General features: G+C 55.8%; 7 protein-coding genes across 7 annotated transcripts; 4 read left to right on the forward strand and 3 right to left on the reverse strand.

The window, feature by feature from the left end:
* Positions 1-211: 211 nt before the first annotated feature.
* Positions 212-1,855, forward strand: WHR41_07348 (uncharacterized protein; the record flags this gene model as incomplete). The annotated part of the gene is made up of 1 exon (XM_069375953.1): positions 212-1,855. The coding sequence occupies one exon, from the start codon at positions 212-214 to the stop codon at positions 1,853-1,855; it is 1,644 nt and encodes a 547-aa protein (XP_069227077.1).
* Positions 1,856-2,129: 274 nt separating this feature from the next.
* On the forward strand, positions 2,130-3,427 carry WHR41_07349 (uncharacterized protein; the record flags this gene model as incomplete). The annotated part of the gene is made up of 3 exons (XM_069375954.1): positions 2,130-3,088; positions 3,140-3,322; positions 3,376-3,427. 3 exons carry the CDS (start codon positions 2,130-2,132, stop codon positions 3,425-3,427), a joined length of 1,194 nt encoding a protein of 397 aa, XP_069227078.1.
* A 1,990-nt stretch (positions 3,428-5,417) lies between these two features.
* On the reverse strand, positions 5,418-7,223 carry WHR41_07350 (uncharacterized protein). Its single transcript, XM_069375955.1, has 2 exons — positions 7,045-7,223; positions 5,418-6,987 (listed from the first exon to the last, which is right to left on the reverse strand). Exons 1-2 carry the CDS (start codon positions 7,124-7,126, stop codon positions 5,480-5,482), a joined length of 1,590 nt encoding a protein of 529 aa, XP_069227035.1. The 5' UTR covers positions 7,127-7,223; the 3' UTR covers positions 5,418-5,479.
* Positions 7,224-7,380: 157 nt separating this feature from the next.
* Positions 7,381-8,716, forward strand: WHR41_07351 (uncharacterized protein; the record flags this gene model as incomplete). The annotated part of the gene is made up of 2 exons (XM_069375956.1): positions 7,381-8,292; positions 8,353-8,716. The coding sequence occupies 2 exons, from the start codon at positions 7,381-7,383 to the stop codon at positions 8,464-8,466; spliced, it is 1,026 nt and encodes a 341-aa protein (XP_069227034.1). The 3' UTR covers positions 8,467-8,716.
* WHR41_07352 (uncharacterized protein) lies at positions 8,579-10,853 on the reverse strand. Its single transcript, XM_069375957.1, has 3 exons — positions 10,656-10,853; positions 9,050-10,595; positions 8,579-8,995 (listed from the first exon to the last, which is right to left on the reverse strand). The coding sequence occupies exons 1-3, from the start codon at positions 10,691-10,693 to the stop codon at positions 8,984-8,986; spliced, it is 1,596 nt and encodes a 531-aa protein (XP_069227033.1). The 5' UTR covers positions 10,694-10,853; the 3' UTR covers positions 8,579-8,983.
* A 114-nt stretch (positions 10,854-10,967) lies between these two features.
* WHR41_07353 (uncharacterized protein) lies at positions 10,968-12,866 on the forward strand. The gene is made up of 5 exons (XM_069375958.1): positions 10,968-11,367; positions 11,582-11,820; positions 11,925-12,098; positions 12,170-12,309; positions 12,376-12,866. Exons 1-5 carry the CDS (start codon positions 11,229-11,231, stop codon positions 12,500-12,502), a joined length of 819 nt encoding a protein of 272 aa, XP_069227032.1. The 5' UTR covers positions 10,968-11,228; the 3' UTR covers positions 12,503-12,866.
* WHR41_07354 (uncharacterized protein) lies at positions 12,810-15,055 on the reverse strand. Its single transcript, XM_069375959.1, has 4 exons — positions 14,685-15,055; positions 14,439-14,623; positions 14,045-14,385; positions 12,810-13,989 (listed from the first exon to the last, which is right to left on the reverse strand). Exons 1-4 carry the CDS (start codon positions 14,865-14,867, stop codon positions 13,073-13,075), a joined length of 1,626 nt encoding a protein of 541 aa, XP_069227031.1. The 5' UTR covers positions 14,868-15,055; the 3' UTR covers positions 12,810-13,072.
* Positions 15,056-15,930: the final 875 nt, after the last annotated feature.

The following is a 15,930-nucleotide window of genomic DNA, read 5'->3' on the forward strand; positions in this document are numbered from 1 at the left end:
TGGTGGTCACACTCGTGGCTGAAATTGTACACGGCAAGGTAGCAAGTGTTGGAGCAGCGCGACAGCTCCTGTAAGGTTGCCGAAACTGGCGCTATCGCTAGAAATGGCCTAGCGCGTTTTTCGGCTCGAGTAGAAAGCTTGAAGACTTCGACCGGCTTGAAGATGGCACGACGAAATAACCAAGCACAACAAATATTTTCTGGCCCTTGAGATGCTCTCTGAGCAGCTTGTCGCCGCTATAGGCGCGCCATTCAAGGCCACGGGAACAAGTGTTGCCAAAGATGCTGCTATCTTTGTACACGAGTATCAGCCCTCTGGCACTCAGCGGACCATCTTCAAAAAAAGCGTCACTCCCCAAAACTGCTTGGCTGTGAGCTCTACGCATATTTTCGCGGCTCAGGCCGAAAAGGCTGTGGTCCACGTTTACAGTCGGGAGAGAGGCAACCAAGAAGCTACTATTCCCTTTACTGAGCGCATCAGTTGTTTAACTCTCGCCTGCGAAGATGCCGTTCTTGTTCTGGGCACCACCGAGGGTAGGATCTTTCTATGGGAAATTGCTACAGGTCGCCAGGTTACCACTGCTCAATCTCATTTGCAAGCAGTGAATCAGCTTGCAGTGGATGCAATCTCCAACCATCTGATTTCTGCATCCGCGGACTCGACCTGCCATGTGTGGTCTATTTCTGGACTACTTTCTTTCGCAAACGATGGGGTGCAACCACTCGCACCTTTGCGGACCTTCACAACGCATCGGTCTACCGTCAGAGCTTTGGCCCTTGGGCACAGCGAGAGTTTCCAGAATATCGCAATTACCGCGGCACAGGATAAGACCTGCCTAGTGTGGGATTACCACACGAATGCAGTCTTGAGGACATTTTTGCTACCATCGGTACCAACTTCATTAGCCTTGGATTCCGCGGATCGTGCTTTGTACGTCGGCTATGAAAACGGTGGTGTCCAACGCATCGATTTGCTTTCCGCTGGAGGGACAACCGAGGGTATCCAGAACGCAACGGACGCTCTGACGCCGGTACAGGCGAAGACCAAAGTATGGTCCCCGCCAGATGCCACCACTGGTGCGGTGCTAAGTCTTGATCTATCTTTTGACGGCACCGCTGTTCTCGCTGGACACCAGTCTGGCACCATCATCGGTTGGGATATCGGATCAGGCCACATGAAGTCTTTCCTTCCGCAAGGCCCTCTCCCTGGACCAGTGACAAATCTGAGGTTCCTTCCAGTCTCTGGCTTCGAAATCGAGCCATCGCAGTCCTTCCGTATTGACACGGTCGTCAAGCCTAAATTCGGTGCTTTCCAAGACAACGGTGCAGGCAGTGGCTCTGTCCCCGGCAACTATGCAATGAACGCTCAATTGAAAGGAAGGCTCGCTAGCACGCAGCAAAATGCAGAGTCCTCCTTTACGCAAGCACTGTTCGGGACTTCCATCCCTGCACACCTCTTGGATGAAGGTCTGAGCGAACTTGCAATTTGGGGCCAAGGCCCTCCAATTTTGGCAAAGAGCGACTCCAAGGGTAGCATCAAGGCTGAGCAGGAGAGCCAACTGGATGACTTCATGGCACTTGATGAGCCTCTTCCTGTATCAGCAACTCCGAACCTTGAGCAGCAAAATGCCGAGCTGAAGTCACAGTTGGATGCGTTGAGGAGAGTCCAGACTGCAAGCTTTAGCAAGATTCAGAAGCTACAGGCTGAGAACAAGGCAATGACTGCGCGTGAGCAGCAGAGATTCTCGCAGCAAGGTCAGGGCAAGAGCACTGTAAAGGCCAACGGCAGGAAATCCAAAGCGGATTCTTCATCGGAGGAAGACGAAGATATGTCATCGAGCGATGACAGCGAGTAATCGTGGTCCACGGTCCTTGCGAGACCCGGTTGCTTGTTCGCAAATTCTGCGTCTGCAAGGTGTCGCGCGAAGTTGCTACATTCCTGACTCCTCGCGAGAAGCACGTCGCATTTTTGTTATGGAGGCTTGACTGGAATGCAACACTGGCTTGGCAGTCAAGGAAGTAAACTAGCCTCGTGTCTACACGCAGTGTGCAACGACGCACACATCAGGAGAGACCCCGGATCTTGTTCGGATTGATCTTACAAGAGTCACGACCGGAACAGACGAGACCATGGCTTACTTGCGCACACTGCTTGTTCTATGGACATTGATTCTGGCAGTCCAGGCGAGGCGTTTAATTGGACACAAACATGAAGCTTTCGACATCAAAAAGATCCGCCAGGCCGAGCCAGTGTCTGCGTTGGCAACGGCGACTAATACGGGAATTCTCACGCTTGTAACGCCGTCTCCTGGGGCATCGCCTGTGGAAGTTACAAAGCAGAGTCAGATCGTCACTTCATACATTCCGGAATATACGCTTTGCGAGTTGCCGCCGATTGGATTCATGCATGTGTCGAGACCGTCCGATGTTGCGTCAACCGCGCCTTACAGAAACTACTCTATTTCAATCCCGTCCGTCAACGGGACGTGCACAACATACTACAAGACCACAGCGACTATGGTCTGTGCAACAACCTTGACTGACTTGACTACGACTTATCCTGTCACCAAATGCCCTCAGGATATCACTTTCTCCACCCGCTACGGCTATGTGCTTGCCACACCAACTGCAACCGCCAACTTCACAGGGAACTGGACCACTGGCTACCACAATTCGAGTGCTTCCTACACTTCAGCTCCAATGATCAGGACCTTGACTTCGTTCTTCCTCGCTCCTTGGCAACAATTGACCACAGCAGGGCCGCCAACGGATGTGGACATCAAGGTTTGCGTCACTTTTGAAAATGGAACCGAGAACTGTGTCCGCGAGTATCAAGTCTGGACGACCAGGTTGGAGACCATCACTGCCACGTCTACCACCGCTATCAATTTTACCACGACCATTCCCGGTCCTTCTCAGCTGATTGTGGAGACATTCTCTGCGAACTTGACAGCAGTCATGACTACATTCACCATGTCAGAGATGATGCGGCTCAGTTACATCAAAGAGGCCAGAATCACCGATACGTTCAGCGTCTCGGGATCTACTGGACCAACTGTCACTCAGACCCAGACTGTTGAGCTAGCGACGTGAGTGATACGTAACCGAACTTTGAGATACGTTTGCTGACGAGCCTGCAGCCCAGATATTACAAGCACAATTACTCGCCGCATTACATCAACGATCTTTGGTGGCACGACAACAATCACTATCAGTACCTCTATTCCCTACGCAGATATACCGGAGCCTACGATCCCAGCGATCGAAGTGCCACCAGAGAATGCAGTGCCCGAAACGCCAGAGGTGCCTCTGCCGACGTCGACGTAAGTTTTGATCTCTGCAAGTTTGCCAAACAGCTTCACTGACTCAGCGACAGCTCGTACGCCAACTTTGCAAGCATATTGGGTGCTGATGGGTACCGTGAATGAGTCCTTCATCGTCATCATGTCAAGCATGCTGCGCTTTTCTCCGGCCCACGATATTGCATGGAGGCAGTTTGTGTGAGCCAATCTCATTATCTGCAATTCTACTGTATCATATATGAATAGGTAGCAATGAGAACGGCAAGGTCACCACTACCCAATGACGATCGTGTATGACTCTTCTTGATCTTTATCGTAGTAACCGCTAGGTGACAGGATTCCCCGTAAGTATAAAAAACTGCGTTCTGCCTATCGAGACTCTGCTCCTCCAACGTATCACCAATCGGTTCGACTATTCTCGACAGACCCTCCAACCTTTTCTATCAACAAGTCATACTGCGCACGGGTATCTATCCATCGAAGATCATTGAGAGCTCTTTCAACATCCTATAAATTACTTTATCATCGAACTCAGGGGCGATGTCGTCGAACAACACAACTCTACCCACGGCGGTTTCGCGCTGGAGGGACTGCTTCATGAGATCAAACTGCGATGTCATGAGCAGCGCAACGCCTGCTATCAACGGGCTCAACAATGCTGCCAGGCTCGCTACAGCCATTTTCGCGGTCGTCCTGGTCATGCGTGTGCTTGATCTGGACTCGCCAACCGCCATGCTTGGACTTCTACTCGTTCCCGGTATATTCTCGTATGACTTCACGAAAGCCGCAGCCACAACAGATGTCCATGATCAGTCATACAGCACCGCTGCTGCCGGCCAGACTGGTATCCTTCCGGAGAACGAGGTCCACAAGGCTTCGATCGATTCTGCTCCTCTTGGTGCAGTGTCTGCAGCTGGGTCGATGGCGTCGCCAGTAGTCTCCATCGTAGCCATGCTTGCTGCGGTGCTTTGCATGTCTTGGATCTTTAGCGAACTGCGAGTCGCTTGGGAAACCAAAGGCGATTCCACGACAGCCACTATGGTCAAAAAGGCCACCTGTCAACACAGCGCACGCGCGAGAAATAGCAATCCGACCCTTGTGCGCCGCATGCTCCTTTTTTCGTCGTTGGCTGTGGTTCTAGCACTGATCCCGACGGCCTTGACAGAGCCGACGGGTACAACACCATTCTCGCAAGGTTTACCTGTCATGTCGCCGACTATCACAGCATCGGCCACCTCTCTGCATGAGCTACGGGCGAAGGATAGGCCGCAATCGTGGCTCTACCGCAGCGCCGGAGACAAATTGGCCCCTTACTTGTGGCTCTGCCTTCTTCCTTTGATCATGATGGGGAGCTTTCTCCTGCCAGCGCTGCTCGGGTTTGTCATCCTGGAAGCAATGGCATCCAGCCAGGGAAAAGGGAATCGGCATTCGAAGAATACGACATCATCCAAGTATGCAGAGACCTCTCATAAGACCAGGGCCCCAAGAGCCCCTCAGACGACCCTTCCGCCCGTGTGGCTGACATACTATTCAACGACAACAACCACGCTACCAGTCGTCACCGTAACCGCGCCACCCTGTACTGAGGAGAATCAGGCCGTCTGCGCGGTCGTCCCCCGGCAGCCTCTCCCGCCTGACGTCCCGGCAATGTGCACGGAGGCAAACTCGGCTGTCTGTCCGATCGTGTTTGGCAGGAAGGAGTGGAGGCCTGCTGAGTCTGAGGCCGTGAGAGCGAGGGGTTGGGTGAGCCACAAGGCCTTGGGGACTGCGGTCGGCGTGGCCGTGGCTGGTGTTGCTGCTGGGTGAGAAGTTTTGTTGCGAGAATTAGCATTTGACACGGACCTGGGAGGGAGGAATTTACTAGACATGAGCTTATGGGAGTTCACATTTGGGAAATCATTGAATCAGAATGATATAATTGCCATTCTCTCCATGATGAAGTCAACCTTGTACTGCGATCATCAGCCAGACTCTCGCTTCATCATCCATACCCTTGAGATGCACACTCGGACCTCACAGAAAACAATTGAAATGTTTCTTTTGCATGCTCGTCAGTGCTTCAAACATACGGCCACCAGCGAATGACTGCACGAAAATCTATGCTTCTTTGCTTGGCTTTGTGAAAAAAATCCGTGTATATTAGTAGTACATACGACATGCGCGATCAATGGCGCTAGATCATTGCCTCCTATCACCGGCATCGTCGTCATTTCTGCCCTCTGTCCCTAATGAGTTGCCATTATAAAACTCGGCACCTTTCTCATTCTCTGCCCTCTGCTCCGCCATAGTCTTGACCCTGATCCGCGATGGCCCACCGTTCTGCAGTGTCCCCGGATCCGCATTCGCCATTCGCGTGCCCTGCACATTTGAAGGCTCATGCTCATCCGCGGTGCCACCCATGTACAGTCCTCCACTGCTTTGAGAAGCGCCGTTGGAGCCGTAGCCAGTGATGTATCCAAGTGCCGAGCCAGCAAGCCCAAAAGCGCCAGAGACGAGGCCCATCGCTGAGCCCATGATGCCACCACCGCTTGAGCTACTGTACGCCTCGGTGTAGCCGGCAACGGGGACGAGCACAAGCGTGGCGGTGGGCATCAGGCCAACGTCCGCGAGCGTTTGGCCTTCTTCGCTGATCTCGATCGTGCGGCTGGGCTTTGGGGTAAGAACTTGGCGGAAGTTGTAGGGTATATCCGCGCCGCCAGCAGGACTGGCCTCTTTGATCCATTCTCGCACAGCCGTAGCAAGCGTGCTGTCGTGTGCAAATTTCCCTTTTATGCTCGAGCCGTCGAACAAGCGGACTTGAATCGCGCAGATGCCGCTCGTAGCTGTTGCTCTCGATCCGCCGGACAGCGAGCTCGTCTGTTCAGAAGGCAAAGGCTCGCCAGCCATCGCGCTCATGGCTTGCTTCCTCTCGGCCTCCCTGTTCTTGCGTTCTCGCTTGTCGGCCTCGATCCTGGCCATAATGCGCTCCTTCTCCTCTTTGGCCTCCTGTTTCCTCTTAGCTTGCTGCTGCAGCCAGTCGACGCGGGCCTTTTCTCTCGCAGCGTCTCCTCCGTCGGCACGCTGCTTGCCTTTGTCTGCTTGTGCCTGTGCCCGTTCCTCTTCCTCCCGCCGAGCCTTCGCGCGTGCGATTCTGTCTGCTTTCTCCCGAGCCTCGCGCTGTCTCCGGTCTGCTTCTAACCGTTGTCCACGCTCTGTTAGCATTGCCTGAACGTTCTCAGGTGTTTGTGAGGGCGCAGCGTCTGAAGCCCCAGGCGAGCTGGGGGCTGGCTGCGTCCTGGCCACACTTTCGTTGGCCACAAGAACGGCATCTGTGGCAGGGATATCTGCACCTCCGGCAGCAGACTGTGTTAAGTCACCAGTTGTCTCCGAAATCATCTCTTCCTTTGCTACTCCAGAATCAACCCCGCAAGCCTTCAATAGCCGCTGCGACCATTCTGCAAATTCAATCCCTTTTTCCAATTTGTCCAGCACGGTTCCGTTATGAATAATGACTAGCGTCGGGGCTTGCTCTATGGGGCAGAATGCGGCAAGGAAGCTTGCTTCTGTTGAGCCGTGGTCGATTCGTAGAAGGACAGTCTTTGCTTTGAGAGTTGTAGGGATGTCGACTCCGGATTCGTCCTCAGTCACTGCCTCGTGTGCACCAGTAAGCCATTCGTTCTCCCATGTTGCGGAAGTCGCGTCGTCGTCTATTCATCACCGTCAGTAACATATTCAGAGAGTGCTTTCGCGGAGAGCTTCCATACCTTGTCGAACGAAGCAAGCAACGAGCTTCTGTTGCTGGATGGCGGCGCCGATGCCGCTTTGGAGATCGCCTTGGTGGAACATGCTCGGATAGAATAAACCAATGTGACGGCGTTGATCCAGCAGAGACAAATTAGTAGCGGTTGTTTGACATGCGACCGCAGTTATGGGATTGTTGTCCCCTCGCGATCGTCATTCAAAGTGGAGACCCTTGCGCATTCACACCAGCTTCCCCAGACCATCGGCGGCGTCGGCAGCGCGCTGGAAAGTTGACGGCATTGAACGCCGCGACTTCTTCTCTTTCGCCAACCCTCGTAGCAGGGCGCAAAACCACAGCCATGGACAAATCACGGATCCTATGGAGAACCTTCTCCACGGCCAGCACGGCCGTCTCAAAACGAAACATTACCACCGCGACCCAGCGCCCCTCATGGACCTGCACCAACTGCCTGCGCCGCCAACAACCCACCACCACCACCCGCAAACCCACCACCCTCCTCCGCCCCCAAACACGCTCCCAATCGACCCAACCCGGCGACGACCCCGCCTTCACCTCCATCATCGACAACCCGCCCCAACTCATCCGCTCCGGCCGCCGCCACAACAAACTCGGCCTCGCCATCCTCGCCGCAATCCCCATAACCGCCTTCCTCCTCGGCTGCTGGCAAGTACAGCGGCTCGGCTGGAAGACGGAGCTGATCGCGCGCTTCGAGGACCGCCTGCTCAAAGACCCCCTCCCCTTGCCGCCGCAAATCGACCCCGCGGCCGTCAAGGACTTCGACTACCGCCGCGTGCTCGCGCGCGGCGTCTGGCGACACGACCAGGAGATGCTCATCGGCCCGCGCGTGCACGACGGCCAGCCCGGCTACCAGGTCGTCACGCCGCTCGAGCGCCGCGGCGAGTTCCCCGGCAACGAGGGCAACAGCACGGTGCTGGTGAGCAGGGGCTGGATTCCGAAGACGAAGGCGGCGCAGGCTCTGCGGCCGGAGGGGCTGCCGCGGGGGGTCGTGACGGTGGAAGGGCTGCTGCGCGAGCCGTGGAAGAAGAACATGTTTACGCCGGATAACAAGCCCGCGGAGGGGAAGTTCTACTTCCCGGATGTGTATGAGATGGCGGCGCATGTGGGCTCGCAGCCGATTTGGGTCGAGGAGACGATGAAGGCGGATTTGCTCGAGTCGTACTCGAGGGAGGATAAGGGCGTGCCGATTGGGAGGCCGCCGGAGGTGAATTTGAGGAATAACCATGGGCAGGTGAGTTCGAATCTTCGCTACCTTGAGGGTTTTGAAGGGTGTGTGCTAACGGTGCAATAGTACATTTTCACGTGGTTCAGTTTGAGCGCTGCGACCAGCGTGATGATGTGGATGGTCCTGCGCAAACCCGCCAGCGGCATTAACAGGAGGGTGAGGCAGAACAAGTCGTGGTGATGACTTGGATTCGCGGCGACAAGTTTTGACATATGACTTGACCTGTACAAAATAAATACTGTACAATAAAACTGAGAATACCCCTGCAGCGATCGAGTGCTGCCTACATCAGTTCGTATCTTCGACGAGACTGTGTTGAATCATTGTTTTTGTCTGTGAAAGTATCGGCAATACTAAATAAAGGTATATTCCCATCATCTTGGGGTGCAAAAGCAACAGCATTAATATTGCAGAAATCCCAAACTCTTGCCAGTCCAAGATCCGTTTCTCTTTTATTTGCTGTAGTGTATCAAAATCTACACCAGCGCCAACCGCCAACCGCCTCCACACGCAACATTGGTATCAGGGGGGAAACATGAGACAATCGGACGGAAGAAGGAAATTTTCGGTCCCTGGTGGCACAGATAGGCTGGGTGCGAAGCCTTCTGCGTGGACCGGAGTGTGAGGTGCGCCTCGGTAGCTTGAGTGTCGGGGCGCCATGGAGCGATGCGGATCGCTTGTGTGAGTGAGGGCGCCTCTAGATGACGTACTAAAATAGTGTTAGCGGTGCGCGCAAACTGACCAAGACAACAATGATACTTACGGGAATGAAGAGGTAGGGAACCCTCCTCTCGTACTCCTTCCAGGCCTCGCCGTACTTCTCCCTGCACCTCTGAATGTCTCTGGTGGCGCGGTGGATGATCATGAGGCAGAAGAAGAGGGGGTAGAACCAGGGGAAGGGGCTGTTGAAACCGGTGATCAGGCCCCAGCAGAAAGCGAAGTAGAAGTCGGCGGTGTACTGGACCTTGCGAGCGTACTTGTACCAGCCGTCGCAGAGAAGGTTGTCGCCGGTCTCGGTGGTGATGAACTCCGGGTTCTCGACGTATTTCCAGGGCAGCTGAGGGAAGGTGTTGCGGTGGACGTGGTAGCCGCGCTGCATGCTGCGGAACATGCACTTCTGGCTGTTGCCGGTGTCCCAGACCCAGTAGGCGAAGAGGTAGGTGGTGAAGATGAAGACGAGGAAGGGCTTGGACCAGGCGTACTCGCTCGGGTCGTGGTTGGCCAGGTAGATGGTGCAGTGGCAGTAGGAGAGCGGCACGCCAGCGAGGTTCCAGAAGATCAGCATGAAGCCCCACTTCTCGTAGTACATGTCCCAGGTGGTGACGATCATCTCCTCACCCTTGCAGCAGGCGTTGGCGTACAGGAAGTGGGCCATGACCAGGAAGGAGACCTCGGGAGTCACGTAGCCGTAAGTCTCGTACTGACGGGCAGCAGCGGAGAGGGAGATCAGGTAGAGGATGAACCAGGGAAGGCGGACCTCGAAGAACATCTTGAAGTCGAGCCAGCCGAACATGCGCGGGTTAAGCTCAGCGCCCATGAAGAAGTCGTAGATGTGGTAGCCGGTCATGCGGTGCTGGGCGCCACGGGCGAGGGCGGAGATGTACGCAACGATGGCGACGAGGAAGCCGGAGCAGATGGCGGTGCTCATGAGCGGGCCGAACTCATCGATCAGGGTGTAAAGAGGGAACAGGCCAGTGAAGTGCAGAACAGCAGCGGCAACGTTAGTCGCGTAGAAACTCCAGACGCCACTGCAGTAGTAGCGCAGCTGCTTGCCGCCAGCGAAAGGAAGAGGCTTGCCAGTAGAGTAGACACCAGGCATGAAGATGTACATGGCACCCTGAACGACCAAGAAAGTCCAGTAGATGATCCATGCCTTGAGGTGAGGGAAAGAGCCGGTGTATGCGAGGTGGACGAGATGACGGCCGAACTGGGCCCAAGTCATGCTGGGCTCAGACGGGAACTTGCCATCGTAGTAGACGGCGCCAACCCACATATACCACATCAACGCCGGGAATCCGATCATCATGGCGGTCACACCGAGCGTGCCGCCAAAGTCGAAGTGAGGAGCGGCATCGATCTTGGGATCCGAACCCTCCCTCCAGCCATCAATGATTTTGCCCTTGGGCTTGCCATCAGGAACACCGTTGGCCTTCGCCTTGTTGTCGATCTGCTCCACCTTTGCTTCATCTTTGGGGAGCTTGATGGGCTCGCTCTCCTCTTCCGCGGATGAATCGCTGGCGGCGGCGGATTTGCGCGTGGTACGGCGTCTGCTGGGGGTCTCGACGAAGCCGTCAGGCACGCCTGACTTTCTGCGCGCGGTACTTTAGCGATGCACACGAGTGAAGAAGAGGCTGGTGATGATGGCGTACCTCGGCGTCTTGCCGGTCTGGGAGCGTGTGACGGTCATCTCTGCGCCGGAATGCTGGGGACGCGTCCAGGCGGGCCAATGGCTCTCAGAAAAAGGTCGGCGGATGCACTTGGACCGCGACGGGTGGTGATGGGAGCAGGACGCGGCGGTGAGGGGTCGCGGTGTTGACAAGTGGTCGAGCGCCGATTTTTTGTTTACGCCGGCATGATCGCCTGCCGGGGCGTTGCGCCGCCCCCCTCGGAGGCCTCTCGAACCTTATCCGGCCCGTGCCTGCCAAGAGCATCGTCTCTTCTTCACTTACCTGTGCCTGGCGGAGGCGACGACCGCTCGAGACATGGTCTCAGAGGTGAGGACGCTTGTCGCGTCTTTGTTTACCGTCCTGCCCATGCTGCAGATCGATGCAGCGCCTCATGCGAAGGCCTGCTCCGCCAGAAGCAAGAAATGATCCTCCTCGCTTACTGCAAGGCGGGTCCGCTACTGTGCCATCCCGTCACAAAGCTTCACCCGTCATGAGCAACCACTCGCGTATCGTCTTTGTAAGCGATACGAACACTTCACTTCCACCGCAGCGACGATGTTGATCCAAGAGTCTTACAAAGATGTGCCCACCCAGCATGGCGGGGACATGCGCATCTTCACCTTCCACCCGCAAATCCCGAACTACCCCAAGGCCAAGTTCCCGGGTGTTGTAGTGTTCAGCGAGATCTATCAGGGTGAGATCAATTTATTTCTTATGCAATGCTTTCATTGTGTTGGAGAAGTAATGAAAGAATTGTTAATATACCTCAACGTCGCCTTTTGGTTGCAATACGTCTTGTCTGCAAATCCTGCAGATGCGGCAACTGATTCATGGCATCCATAGCACTGCGTTTCCTCATCGCCTTTTGTTCTACATCCAACGTGCCATTCATTAACACTTCCACCCAGTGACCGGCCCGGTGGCTCGTTTTGCCCGTCAGATCGCCTCGCACGGCTACATCGTCGCCGCCCCCAGCAGCTACCACGAGTTCACCGGCCCGGAAGCGCTTGCTTACGACGGTCCCGGCACCGACAAGGGCAATGCCTGGAAGATCGAGAAGAAGGTGTCCGCATACGATGAAGACGCCACGCTGAGCATTGACCTGCTCACTAGCATGGAGACTTGCAATGGCAGAATTGGTAAGTCGGTGCCGTAACTGTCGCCGTCGAGCCCAAGCTAATGACCTGCAACAGTATGATTTCAAACCCTTCCCCTACCAGCCAATGCCCAAGTCTAACCATCCACCCCAAGGGCGCCACCGGCATGTGCCTCGGCGGCCACCTCGCCTTCCGCTGCGCCTTCGACAAGCGCGTCCGCGCCGCCGTCTGCTACTTCGCCACCGACATCCACTCGCACACGCTGGGCCAGGGCAAAAACGACGACAGCCTCGACCGCGTCAAAGACATCTCCGGCGAGCTGGTCATGGTACGACCACCCATCTTCTCACCCTTCCCAGGAGGCACACCAAGAAGATTGTTACTGACGACCAATCCCAGATCTTCGGCAAAAAAGACACGCACGTCCCGCCCGAGGGCCGCGACCTCATCCGCAAGACGCTGCACGACGCCGGCGTGACTTTCTCCTTCTACGAGCCCGCGTGGGCGCAGCACGCTTTCATCCGCGACGAGCTGTCCAAGTAAGACTTCGCATTCTCCCTCTTTCTCCAAGAAACCACCGTGTGGCTGACGATGTTGGACTGCAGGGGCCGCTACGATCCCGCTCTCGCGGGCATCTGCTTCCAGATGCTGCTGGAGCTGTTCGGGCGCACGCTCAATGGAGATCTGGGGCCGATGGCGGGCGAGGTGCCGGAGCCGGAGGATGTGTGCTAGATGGAGCGGGATGGAGCCGTCTAGCGAGGGGTTCGAAGGGGCTCCGATCAGTCTAGTCGACCGCGCGTCTGGCAGGAGCTGGAATCACTCTTGCTCTCTGCTGATAGATACGGATGTCGGCTATGAGTGAAGATATTGAAGACTCCATCTGAAGATCACATCTGTCAATCGTCCGATTTGTATTCAACGTACTTCAGAATGAAGGAAACGTGTTAGAAATCGCAAAGGACGTCCGCTTGCGTCTGAAGAACAGTGGCCCAAGTCAATAGAAGCAACGTCATCTTGGGCAGGGCACACGGCGTCAACGCGATGGTCCAATGTATTCTTATTCGAAGCACAATACGATTGAAGAAGAAATTTTGTACATGCCCTCGAGGACTTCTCCGGCCGAAGACCGTCCTTGCCCTCCATATAAAAAAAACTATATCGTAACCCGTAGATGTAAAAGTGTAGATCGAAAGATCGAAGATATCTCAGCCAAGGCCCGAATACTCCATCGCCATGCAAACATCCCCCCTCCGACTATCGTGCTGTCTGAACGCAATCTTTTCCTACAACTCCGCTCCCCCCTCAGATGTACTCGCGCTTGACGAGCGCCACGGGCGGGATGTACTGCTTGTGGCCGTAGATGAAGTAGTACACGACCGCGAACGTGATGATGCCGCCGAAGATGACGATCGCGTAGTTCATGTCGACGGCCGTCGGGTTCGAGACGGCTGGGAAGAACGCGAAGACGTAGATGGCGAACAAGTAGCAGAGCGCCAGGATGTTAACCAGCATACCCCATTTTCCGAGCGACCAGCGGGCGTGCGGCAGCGGCTGCTTGCGCAGGCGCTTGAGCAGCACGACGCCGATGACGATGATGTAGGAGGTCAGTAGGGAGACGGAGGTGAGGGCGAGGATGGCGTTGAGGGCGGCGGTGGAGCCGATATTGATGAGGGAGAGGAGCGTCGTGACGGTCAGCGAGATGAGGACGGCGTTCAGCGGGATGTTCCAGTTGGGCTGGATGCGGCCGACCCAGGATGAGCAGGGGACACCGCCGTCGCGGGCGAAAGACCAGAGCTGGCGGGACGCGGTGGCGACTTCGGCGATGGCGGCGGAGACGAGCGCGAGGATGACGATGACGACCATGACGCTGGCGCCGCCGAGGGAGCCGGTCACGTTGTAGAAGAGCTGGATGAAGGGGTAGCCGGTGGGGGTCTCGAGGAGGGTTTCGACGTCGCCGAGGCAGAAGCTGAGGGTGATGGCCATCACGAAGCCGAGGACTGCGTTGAAGCCGAAGGCCGAAAGCATGGCTCTGGGGAGGGTCGTGGAGGCATCCTTGACTTCCTCGGACATGTGGACGGCGCAGTCGAAACCGATCAGGGACAGGACGGGGGAGAGAAGGCCGACCATGAAAGCCGTGCCCTCGCTGTTCCACATGCCGCCATTGGCGAACTCGGTGAAGACTGCAGAAGCAGGAGCGGTGGGCGCAAGTACCCAGAGGACTGATTAATGTTAGCGACCCAGCGCACAAGTTGCTCTCGAATCACATGAACTCACCAATGATGATGGCAAAGAACCCAACAACGTGGAGAACGAGAAGCAGGCCCTCAACAAGAGGAAGCTTCTTAGCAAGAGCCGTGTTGAAGAAGATGGCGAATGCAGTAACTGCAATGACCAACAGAGTTCCGTGCCATGGCTGTTGTCCCTCCAACGCATACTTTTGGCTGTTCAATGCGATCAATCCCTGAATGATGGTTCCGCACAGGAAGGTAATCGACGTGATAGCGGCTTGCCAGCCAGTGAAGCAAAGCCAGCCGACGATGTACGACAGGAATCGCTGGCAGCTTGGAGGCGAGAATTCGGAAACCCAGTGGTATTGGCCTCCAGAGGTTGGTGCCCTGCGTTCGTCAGCATTGCCTTTTGAAGACTTGCAAGATATCGCGGTACTCACATCGAGGTCATCTCAGCGATGGAAAGGTACACGAAGGAGAATCCAACAAAGACAATCAAGAATGCCCAAATCACACCAGCAGTACCGCCGTTGGTCACGATGGTCGAGATGGTTGTGAGAAGCACCTCCCAGGTCGCGATCAGCGTGCAAGCAAAGCCAACCATCGATGTGAATTGGAAGTTTCTCTGTGATGTTGTTAGCAGCTGGTTCTTGGTTCCGAAATGGTATTGTCTTAAAGAAACATACTCGCAACTCTTGCAGTCTTCCAAGCTGTGACATCTCCCTCCTGTCCGCCTCTGTTCCTTGCCATTTCTTCTTGACAGCGCCAGGCTGCATCTCGTATGCGTCGCCGTCATCTGCATGTCGGACTGCCTCTGCAGTTTCCACCTTGTGTTGGGTCGCCCCATTGGGCACGAATGATGCCATCATTGTTGTCGGATGGGCTGTGTGATATGTGGTACACTGCTTGAACAGACAACAGTGCGCAATTGCGCAAGAGACACAAGTTGCTGGACCGGCAGCTGACGTGCGGACGAGGGATCTGCGGGTGGTTCGCGATAGGATCGTGCAGCGGGCAGAAGGAATGCGACCAGATCTAAGGAAAAGATGTACATTGAACGATGGAGTGGCCCCGGTCGCCTCGTGGCTCAGCACATGGCACTTCGGGTGGTGCTCATCACGGGTAGAACGGCGGATAGCGTGCACAGGACTGGTGAGGGGCCCGTAGGCGAGAGCTTGATGATCCCGCACCACGATGGCATGCACCCTGGGACGCCACTGCGCCCGCCGAGCCAATCGCCTGATCAAGCGGCGCACAGTCCGGGGCAGCGTGGTATCCACTATCGGTTGCGGTTGAAGCCAACCGTTCGCGATGGCGCACTCTGACGAGACGGCGACCAGGGCTCAGACCCACTTGACCCTGTGGACGACAGGGCGGAGCCTTGAAGAATTCTCGCACGGCGAGCGGATCGGTGAACGGGTTTCGAGCCGTGAAGTTTAGCATACGTGGTGGAGCCACGATTTCGAACGACCACTCGGCGCTGCTGGCGAGTGGTGGTTGGAGGGATCGACGGTCGCAGGAGTCGCTAGCAATGCTGGGACGGAGACGCGGCAGCAAAAAGAAGCTCAGTACGCGCACCCCTTCAGAATCAGCCAATGCGCAGGGTTGCGGTGCGTTGGCCTTTTCGAGATCTGTATCCGTGCGCTTCCTATAATGCCTGGTGCTTTGGCGTTCTGCCATGTGCCATGCCGGCCATGCCGTGCGGGCTTGAGTTCTGAGAAGGTTTCGCTGCAGACATCCGATCTAGTGAAAGTCTGTGGGCCTCCATCTTGCCCGCCCTGGCTTCGTAATTTCGTACCTTTCCGATTGAACCACTCACAGCTGCGCTGTTTGACCGTTCAATGTTCGAGTACCCTCCTGTGGCTTGCATTCTGAAACTCTTGCACCGCCACCGCTGCCTTGGAGAGTTCGCGGCAGTCCTCGCAGGCACTG

This window comes from Cladosporium halotolerans, assembly GCF_011745625.1.
Source record: "Cladosporium halotolerans strain TM138-S3 chromosome Unknown Sca30, whole genome shotgun sequence".
Taxonomy (NCBI): Eukaryota; Fungi; Ascomycota; class Dothideomycetes; order Cladosporiales; family Cladosporiaceae; genus Cladosporium; species Cladosporium halotolerans.

Excerpts from the sequence above, each read along its gene's own strand:
- WHR41_07354 (XM_069375959.1), bottom strand. The coding sequence starts at position 14,867 with ATGATGGCATCATTCGTGCCCAATGGGGCGACCCAACACAAGGTGGAA. Across the intron at positions 14,624-14,684 it reads GAAGACTGCAAGAGTTGCGA|AGAAACTTCCAATTCACATC; the intron begins GTATGTTTCTTT and ends ACAACATCACAG. Across the intron at positions 13,990-14,044 it reads GTTCTTTGCCATCATCATTG|TCCTCTGGGTACTTGCGCCC; the intron begins GTGAGTTCATGT and ends AACATTAATCAG.
- WHR41_07352 (XM_069375957.1), bottom strand. The coding sequence starts at position 10,693 with ATGACCGTCACACGCTCCCAGACCGGCAAGACGCCGAG. Across the intron at positions 10,596-10,655 it reads CAGACCGGCAAGACGCCGAG|AAAGTCAGGCGTGCCTGACG; the intron begins GTACGCCATCAT and ends TACCGCGCGCAG.
- WHR41_07353 (XM_069375958.1), top strand. The coding sequence starts at position 11,229 with ATGTTGATCCAAGAGTCTTACAAAGATGTGCCCACCCAGCATGGCGGG. Across the intron at positions 11,368-11,581 it reads GTTCAGCGAGATCTATCAGG|TGACCGGCCCGGTGGCTCGT; the intron begins GTGAGATCAATT and ends ACTTCCACCCAG. Across the intron at positions 12,310-12,375 it reads ATCCGCGACGAGCTGTCCAA|GGGCCGCTACGATCCCGCTC; the intron begins GTAAGACTTCGC and ends GTTGGACTGCAG.
- WHR41_07350 (XM_069375955.1), bottom strand. The coding sequence starts at position 7,126 with ATGTTCCACCAAGGCGATCTCCAAAGCGGCATCGGCGCCGCCATCCAG. Across the intron at positions 6,988-7,044 it reads TGCTTGCTTCGTTCGACAAG|ACGACGACGCGACTTCCGCA; the intron begins GTATGGAAGCTC and ends GGTGATGAATAG.